Source organism: Macrotis lagotis, chromosome 1, assembly GCF_037893015.1.
Source record: "Macrotis lagotis isolate mMagLag1 chromosome 1, bilby.v1.9.chrom.fasta, whole genome shotgun sequence".
Classification (NCBI taxonomy): domain Eukaryota; kingdom Metazoa; phylum Chordata; class Mammalia; order Peramelemorphia; family Peramelidae; genus Macrotis; species Macrotis lagotis.
In genome coordinates this window covers 927,695,439-927,703,519 of record NC_133658.1, presented here as the reverse complement: position 1 = coordinate 927,703,519, position 8,081 = coordinate 927,695,439, and the positions used below count along the sequence as shown (strand labels likewise).

At 53.2% G+C, this 8,081-nt stretch overlaps 1 protein-coding gene and 1 long non-coding RNA gene across 2 annotated transcripts; both read right to left on the bottom strand.

The window, feature by feature from the left end:
* Positions 1–615: 615 nt before the first annotated feature.
* On the bottom strand, positions 616–2,590 carry LOC141510135 (class I histocompatibility antigen, Gogo-B*0201 alpha chain-like; the record flags this gene model as incomplete). Its single annotated transcript, XM_074220149.1, has 1 exon — positions 616–2,590. A coding segment is annotated over one exon (615 nt), but the record flags the coding sequence as incomplete, so codon positions are not given.
* Positions 2,591–2,897: 307 nt separating this feature from the next.
* LOC141511710 (uncharacterized) lies at positions 2,898–5,107 on the bottom strand. Its single transcript, XR_012475375.1, has 3 exons — positions 4,940–5,107; positions 4,048–4,203; positions 2,898–3,503 (listed from the first exon to the last, which is right to left on the bottom strand). It is a non-coding gene; the product is annotated as an uncharacterized LOC141511710 (long non-coding RNA).
* Positions 5,108–8,081: the final 2,974 nt, after the last annotated feature.

Below are 8,081 nucleotides of genomic sequence, written 5' to 3'. Positions count from 1 at the left end.
ATTGCTTGGGGGAGTGTCTGGACAAAGAGAGGCAGACAGAAAGAAGGTGGGGGAAGAAGGGAGGAGCACTTCGTTACTGGGGGAGAGCACTAATGGGGCTTCCCTTGAGTGTGCCAGTGGATTACAGTGATGAACATAGGGGCCAGGGCTGGGGAGAGAAGCCAAAGGGCAACAAAACCCAGCAGGAATTGGAGCCTTGTTTTCTTTCTCTAGTCTGGAATAGGAAATTCTCTCAAACTGAAGAAAGAAAAACAGTTTGAGGGAGATCCTCAGGGCCACCTCCAACTTCTTGTCATTCTGAAGAACCTGCTTCACAAAACCAGTCCTCGTCCCCCAAATTACAAGCCCTCCCCTCTAACATACACCAGCCCCTCCCTCATTTGGGGGCCTCAGAGTCTCATCTTATGTTGTGACAGAGACACCTGACCAGCACTGTCTGGACACAAGGAAGGGAAACAATCTAGTTAGGGACAGGTTTTCCATCACTAGGAGATGGGAAGGAGGAGAACCTCAAGAAAGGCTCCTGTTGGGTGGGGGGAGACTCTCTTCTGCCTTCTCCCTTTCTATGTCCCAAGGATCCCATGGCTTGTCCTCTCCATGTCAACCCTTCACTTACCAGAGGCCTGAACACAGATTCCTCCATTTCCACCTGAAAAAGGAAAGCCATTCCCAGGGAGGAGCCCAAGGGAGGAGACCACGCTCAGGTCTCAGGACTTCCCAAGTTGTCCTGGGGATATAGGAAATGACGACTTCAACTGCTCCCCCGATCCCCCCATCCAACTTCTAGAACCAAGAGGATGAAAGAAAAGAGGGCCCAGAAATGGGCCTTCCCAACACCCACGGGTTTCCAGGTCCAGTCTACACCCCCCCCCCGGGGGACACCCAGGTCCTTTCGAAGAAATCCCCACATTCCTGTCTGATCTGAGGCTGAAGCAGTTCCCCTTCCTGCTGCTTCAGTGACTGCTGGACATGCAGAAAAAGGTTTTCTCTTCACAGATCTGTTCAGCTAGAGTGTTAAGGCCTATCCAACAGGCCCTCAAATAGGGAAGGGGAGGACTTGGGAACAGAAGGACAAGCTGCCAGGCCAGGGGGAGCCAGACTCTCCATGGCGCCTGCTCCCTGGTGACCCCCCTCCAGGGCTGCCCACCTGGATTCTTCTTCCCCCAGCTCACAGCTCCAGCAACAGCTGCAGTGAGGAGGAGGAGGGCCCAGCAATGAGCCTCACAATGATCCGGATGGATAAAGGATGGCTGCTCTAAATTGGAAAAGGGAAGGGAAAGGCCCTGGCCCCTCTCTGGCCCCAGTTACTAAGCCCTTTCCCAGCTCCCCACTCCCTCCCTCCCAGTAACTCCACACATCCCTTGCTCTTTGGGGATTGGGAGATGGGATGGTCTTCTCCCCAGGCCCCCTTCACTGTTCTTACCCCATCATGTTAGGGTGAGGGGTTCAGCCAGTCCGTCATGTTGAATTCAGCAGCTGTATCTTCCTTCCTGGCCTGGGGTCACCCCCACAGCTGCCCACTTCTGGAAGGTCCGGACTCTCTTAGACCTGACTTCAATGAACTCCGGTGTCCTGGAGCTGTTCCTCCCCATCCCTCAGCCAAGTCAGAGAGATCTCCAGGGTAAAAGTCTTGGGCCCCGGCACCTTGGAGTCACCTCCCCACTGGAGTCGTGTGGCGGCTCACTCGGGCAGAAGGCGGGATGGGAGGCAAAGGTCAGAGGCATTGCAAGGGGGCACAAGGGCAAATGAGTGAGGGGAAACGGCCTACCATCCAGTGCCAGAGGTACCAGGGTCCCTGGGAGTCCGGAGCCTGGCTGAGGCTGCAGGGGAGGGAAAGGGCAGTGGGGCCTTGAGTGCCGGGCACACTGGGGCGGGGCTGGCGGGACCTGTCCTGGTCGGCGCCTTCTTCCCCATCTCCAGGTACTTCTGCACCCACAGAAGACAGGCCTCCTCCAGGTAGATTTAAGTCTCTCTGTTAGGCTCCTCTCCACCTCCCCCTGGCGTTGGAGATCTCTGCCTGGGACTCAGCCGCTGTCCACGTGGAGGTCTCCACGTCCAGGACGGCGTAGTCCGGACCAGCATAGGCGAACTGGGCAGACCCGCGCTGGAAGCGGCCACCGGGGGAGACTTCGCGACCGGACACACGCAGGATGATGTGGTGGCCTGCTCCCCCCCGCCCGCCAAGCTCTGGGTCACCGTGGCCAGACTTGCCCACAAACGCCCCCCACCCCGGACTTGTCCCCTGGGGAGCTGCGGGTGACTGGGGGATGACTCGACCCCCCCTTCCCCTATCCCTGCCCCCCCCGTCCAGCCCCACATCCCCCCATCCCGCACCGCCCTGCCTCTGGCTGCAGTAGCCCCGCAGGGTCCCCAGGTTCACCCGGTACATCCCTGAGTTCCCCCTCCCGATCAGCTCCCAGTAGCCGGGGTCCACCTGTTCCATCCGCTCCATCCGTGCCGTCCGCGGCTCCGCCCTCGGCCTCAGGTTGTCGCTGTCGAAGCGCACGAACTCCTCATCGTCCAGGTAGCCCAGGAGAGACGAACCCGGGCTCCCCCAGCTCGAGCCGGGTCCAGCCGGTGTGGAACTACCTCAGGGAGTGAGGGTCTGAGACCGAGACCCAGGACCGGGGTCAGCGCAGGAACCGCGTAGCCCCGCCCCCGCGGCCCCAGGTCAGCGGCCAAATCTGGAGGGGGCCCCCAGTGTGACCCCGGACTCCGAAGCCCCCCCCCCCCCGACCCTCACTGTGCAACGCGCGGGCCGGAGTAATTCTCTTTGCTAAACCGCTTTGAGATCCGAAAAACACCTTCACTGGCAATAAACAGGTAAAAGTGTCTCCCCGCCCCCGCCCCTAACCCTACTCCTGGGTCTCTCACTCCTCACCCTCAGCCCCCCCCATCTAATGTCCTCACCTGCCTCAGCCTGAGCCCCCCCCCCAGCCCTATGAAGTACTAGATATGCGGGGGGGGGGAGGAGGTTCCCACACAGCTGGGCTCCTCCTGGACGCCCCCAGAACCGTCTCCCCATTCTCCCTGCGGCTCCTCTGCCTCAACTCCCCTATCCTCCCACCCACCTACCAATTAGGCAATAGGTGTCCTGCTGACACCCCCTCCCCGAAACTAAGGCACTCCTCCCCTCACCCACACAAAACCCTGTGGGGGCGGGCAGGCTGCCCCCCCATACCCCAACAGATTCCTTCCGGGGTTCTCCTTCCAGCATCCCCGGAGACCACGGGGCCGGTCCCTGGAAACCCGCCCTGGGCCGGGGCTGGAAGGCTTTGGGGGCCCCCGCCCCCTCCCAGATCTCCCCCGTCCAGCTCCAGGCGCCCCTTGAATCCTGTTCTCTCCTCCCCTGCCCGGGTCTCCGGAAGGGCCAGGGTCCCCAGGAGGAGAGAGCGCAGGAACTGTCCGTGGTCCTGCACGGTCCTCTGGGAGACAAGTCCAAGAGCAAGGAAGTCTGTTTACACCAGGGCCATCCTTAACTTCTGCTGGGCTGCACCGAGTCTCTACCGACCAATAGCAAAGGGAAACCACACAGCGTCACTGGTAACCGGGCAGAACGGCCCGGCAAAAGTTCCGAAACAAGAATTGAAACTGAGATGGACGAAACCCCGGGTTCCAGCCACTTTCTCTTTCTATGTTGGTCACCAAGCAGCCTCGGACCTCGGCAGCCACCCTCCCGCCCTCACTACTCCAGGAACACCCAGATCTGGGGCTCCCAGTCTGAACCAGAGCAAAGGAAGGTTCCAGCCTCCCCACATCTCTGCGATCTCCAAGCTCCAGCCCTCCTCCGTGGACCTTTCCCCCTTATTAGCTATGGAGAAAACCACCCCCTTTTCCTCCCAGACTGGAGGGTGTTTGTTAGAGGACTGAAGAAATCTGCAGATTGATGGGGGGCTGCCACCTCTATTTTAATGACCTCCCTCCCAGCTGGGATTCAGGCTTCCTGTAACCTCCCAGGTCTTGTATGGTTAGGGACCCCTCAGAAGAAGGAGGACATCAGAGACAAGGAAATGGGACTTGGAATCAGAATAGAAGCCTTTATCTCACCATTAATGGGGCAGGTATGTGGCACAGTGGTTAGAGTCCAGGACTGCCCTCAAGAAGACGTGAATTCAAAACCAGGCCTCAGACATTTACTAACTCTGTGACACTGGGCAAGTCGCTTCTCCCTCTTTGTGGCAGTTTGCTTATCTAAAAATTGAACTGGAAAAGGAAACGGCAAACTTCAACTTCTTTGCCAAAAAAGTAACAATCCCCCCATGACTCACAAAGAGTCAGATACAATTCGATCGCAACAAAAGGAAAGAGCTTAATTATGACAGTGGAGAGGAGGACTATGTCAGCCTAAGACTGGCCCCAAACTCCCTGAAATCTGAAGGTCTGAATTCCGTTTTTTTCCAGAAACAATGAACCAGGGTCCATTTGTGTGAATTTTTCCTCTTTCTTGTCTCATTCCCAAATAGGAAACAATTAAACTTCAATTTTATGGAAAGTCTCTGAGAGATCATCTCCTTTATGTTACAGATTAGAGACCTGGATAGCAGCCATCTGAAGAGATTTGAACAAGGTAATAAAGACAGAAAGTAGCAAAATGGAGACTTGAACCTCCATCCTATCATTTCAGCTTCTTTCCACAGCCCCCTACTAGTCTAGAGAGGGTCCTGAAGCCTCCTCTAGGGAAGGACACACTTCAACCCTTCCAATCTTCTTGAAGTTGGCATTATATGGAAAGGCAGGGAAAGACTTGAGTAATTCAGTTTCTTACTATTGTCTATCAGATTATTCAACTCAAGTCCTGTCTCATCTTTCATCTAATCCCAATAGAGCTTTTACAAAAAACACCAACCCTAGGGGCAGCTAGGTGGTGCAGCTAATAATAAAGCAGTGGCCCTGGAGTCAGGAAGTCCTGAGCTCAAATCCAGCCTCAGACAGGAATTACCAAGCTGTATGTCCTTCGGAAGTCACTTAACTCCATTGCCTTGCAAAAAAATATTGTCATTTTCCACTGTGCTTCCCTTCTCCATACTTGGTACAACAGTTTTCTAAGGAAAATGTAGAAGAGTCCATACATTTTTACATCTTGCATTTCCATCTCAGCTCTGATGAGTCTCCTCTGTAAAATAAGAGAGTTGTACTGGTGTGAGGGTGTTCTCTGAGGTCCCTTCCACTTCCTACCTTACAGGGACAGAGAGGGTTTGGGGGATAGGTATCCCTAGTACCCCCAGACTGGTGTCTGAGTTGGGGGCTGAGGAGGCAGTGGGAATAGCTTCTCAGGCTATGTCTAACATAGCCACAAGGGTGGGGCTAGACTACTACAGCCATAGAGTCCCATCACTCCAGCCCTGAGACAATGCCCTTGGTCACCCCAGTCCCTGAATAACTGCCCCTGGTCTCTATATCTCCCTAGTTGCCTCCAGTGTTAAAGTCTATAAATTTTCATATTTTCCTACTACTTTATAGCTGGCAGCTCATTGCCCTCATCTCACATGTTTCCCAGACTTCTCTTCCCTTCTTATTTTGATCCCAAAGAATGACTCACTAAAAATTGATGCATTTTTACTACAATGAATGAAAAGACAATAAACATCTGGTCAGATGTCCAGGTGGTCAGCAGCCACGCTGGGCCTTGTTTTTTTCTTCATCCATCCTCTCTCCTGCACCTGTTTTGTTTTATTTTTTTAGATTTTTCAAGGCAATGGGGGTTAAGTGGCTTGCCCAAGGCCACACAGCTAGGTAATTATTAAGTGTCTGAGGTCAGATTTGAACCCAGGTACTCCTGACTCCAAGGCCGGTGCTCTATCCACTGTGCCACCTAGCTGCCCCCTGCATCTGGTTTTTTAAAGATCCATGGGCAGACATTGGGGGAGGGGCCATCCTTCTCAATCAAGGTCTAACCTTTCAGGTCTTTTCAAATTCTCCTGGGGAAATGAGCAAGCATCTCACTGACATCATCTTCTACTCCCTAGCAGTCAGTCAATCAACAACTGCCTGCCATGTGTCCAGGAATTGTCCCAAGCCCTGGGGAGATGAAGAATAACAAAACCCGGTCCTGGGATCAAGGACCTTATAGTTTAATGTTTCAAAACATTCTGTGAACCTCCTGGGAGTCCCTTGGTGAGTTTCCTGCCTTGCTGTCTCTCCATTACCTGCTGTCCCTGGAACCCTCCTACCCTATCAGGGCAGGTATCTGCTGGGCCTGAAAAGGCAAACATTCTCTAAACTGGGCCATGAGTGGTATATGTGGTATCTGCCTGTGAGTATTGGTGTATTTGTGCGCGCACGTGCGTGTGTGTGTGTGTATGTATGTGTGTATACCAGTCTGTATGTGTCTGTGCATATATGTGAGGTTGTGTCTCCGCATGTTCATATACTGTCTCCCCTACTAGATGGGGGCCTCCTCAAAGGCAGGACCTCCCTTCTCACCCCATATGGACTCTGGGACCACACTCAGAGATGAGGATGAAGAGTGAGAGTGGGCCAGGCCAGGCAGTTCCCCACAAGCTCCCATCATTTTATTAGAGTCATTACTGCTTAGGAAGGGACCGAGACTTGGACTAATTGACAGACTCTGTCCATACCTGGGTTGTGCCAGTGTGAGCTCCCCTATAATGGTGGTAGTGCTGGCAGTCTAGACACACTAGTTCAATCTGAAATGTCCACTCCACAAGGACCAATTTGAAACTATTAAAAATGGAGTTAAATTATTTTTGAAAACAAGTTCCTAGACCTGGCTACAAGCTCCTGAGCTGGGGGATGTGGGCCCGCACCTCTCCTGCCCCCTGAAAAGGCTGCAGGAGGAGGCCTGAGATGATAGGGCAGGAGCAGGGTCTCTGGGCCTCTACTTCATGAGAGGCCTCAGCAGAATCTTCACCTAATTTCCTCCCAACCACACTGCTATTGGGCTTCTCTGGACTTTCCATCTGGCCTCCTTCCTCAGGAATCTTCTCATTGGGAAAGCTCATTATCCTGTAAGACTGACTCACTCCTCCCATCTTCTCAGGACCCTCTGTCCTTGTGACTGGACTCTGGCTAGAGAGCAGGATCATCAGCCTCAGGGCCTCTTTTGAGGGGCTCAGTCCATTCTTTTCTCCATTGCCTAGCAGCTCATGTTTTTGGACCTCTCCATCCTGCCCCTCAATGGGCACCTTCCCCTCTGCCCCTTCCTTCCATAGACACCCCTGTTGCATACTGCTTCCTATTGAGCGTTATTATCTCCCATTAGACTATAAAATATTCAAGAGGAGGAACTCTCTATCTTTATTTCCATTTATGCTGGCACCACTCAATAGAGTCCTTGCCACAAAGCAGGTGCTTAAGAAATGTCTCCAGCCTGATGGCCTGAAATCAGTCCCCAGACCTCAAGGGATACAGAAGGCAAAAACCTGTGGTGGTGCCTCTTCTTCCTAGAACTGCCCCCCACACACACACAAGAAAAGATCCCTTGGAGGGTGAACTCCCTATCCCACCTCAGCTGCTCCACATGAGAGACTCCTAGCCCTTTGCTGCTCCCTGAACAGGGTCAGGTCTCAGTAGGAAGAGATCAAAAAGTGTATTAGCAGTCTAGCCTACACACCACAAGTTTGTTCAGGGAAATGCTTATTTGTATCCCTTTCATGTAGGATGGGCTAGGTTTCCCAAAACCAGAAAATTGTCCTTATGTATGGATTAGTTCACGCAAGAAGGCTTGGACATTGACCTGATTTGCCAGTTAGTTTGGTCCTGGATACCAGGAAATGTGGAAGAGGAGGCTGAACATTCTGTTCTTGGGAGATGGGTTGTTATAGCAAGGAGGCCAAAGTCACTGGATCCCAGGTGGCATGGTGAGGGTGGGGGAAGGGAAATAAACTGCCAAGACTAGGAAAATGGTGACTGAGGATGGGTTATGAAGGGTTCAAAGTCAGGTGTTTCCTCTATTGATCCTGGAGGTGAAAGGGAGCCCGTAGAATTGATGGAATGGAGGAGTGACATGCTCAAACCTGGCTGAAGAGACAATGAGGGGAGGAGGGACCAGAATGAGGAGAGACTTGTGGCAGCAGATCCACAGCAGACTCATGTCATCTCTTGGCCTTCTAGAAGAGCTT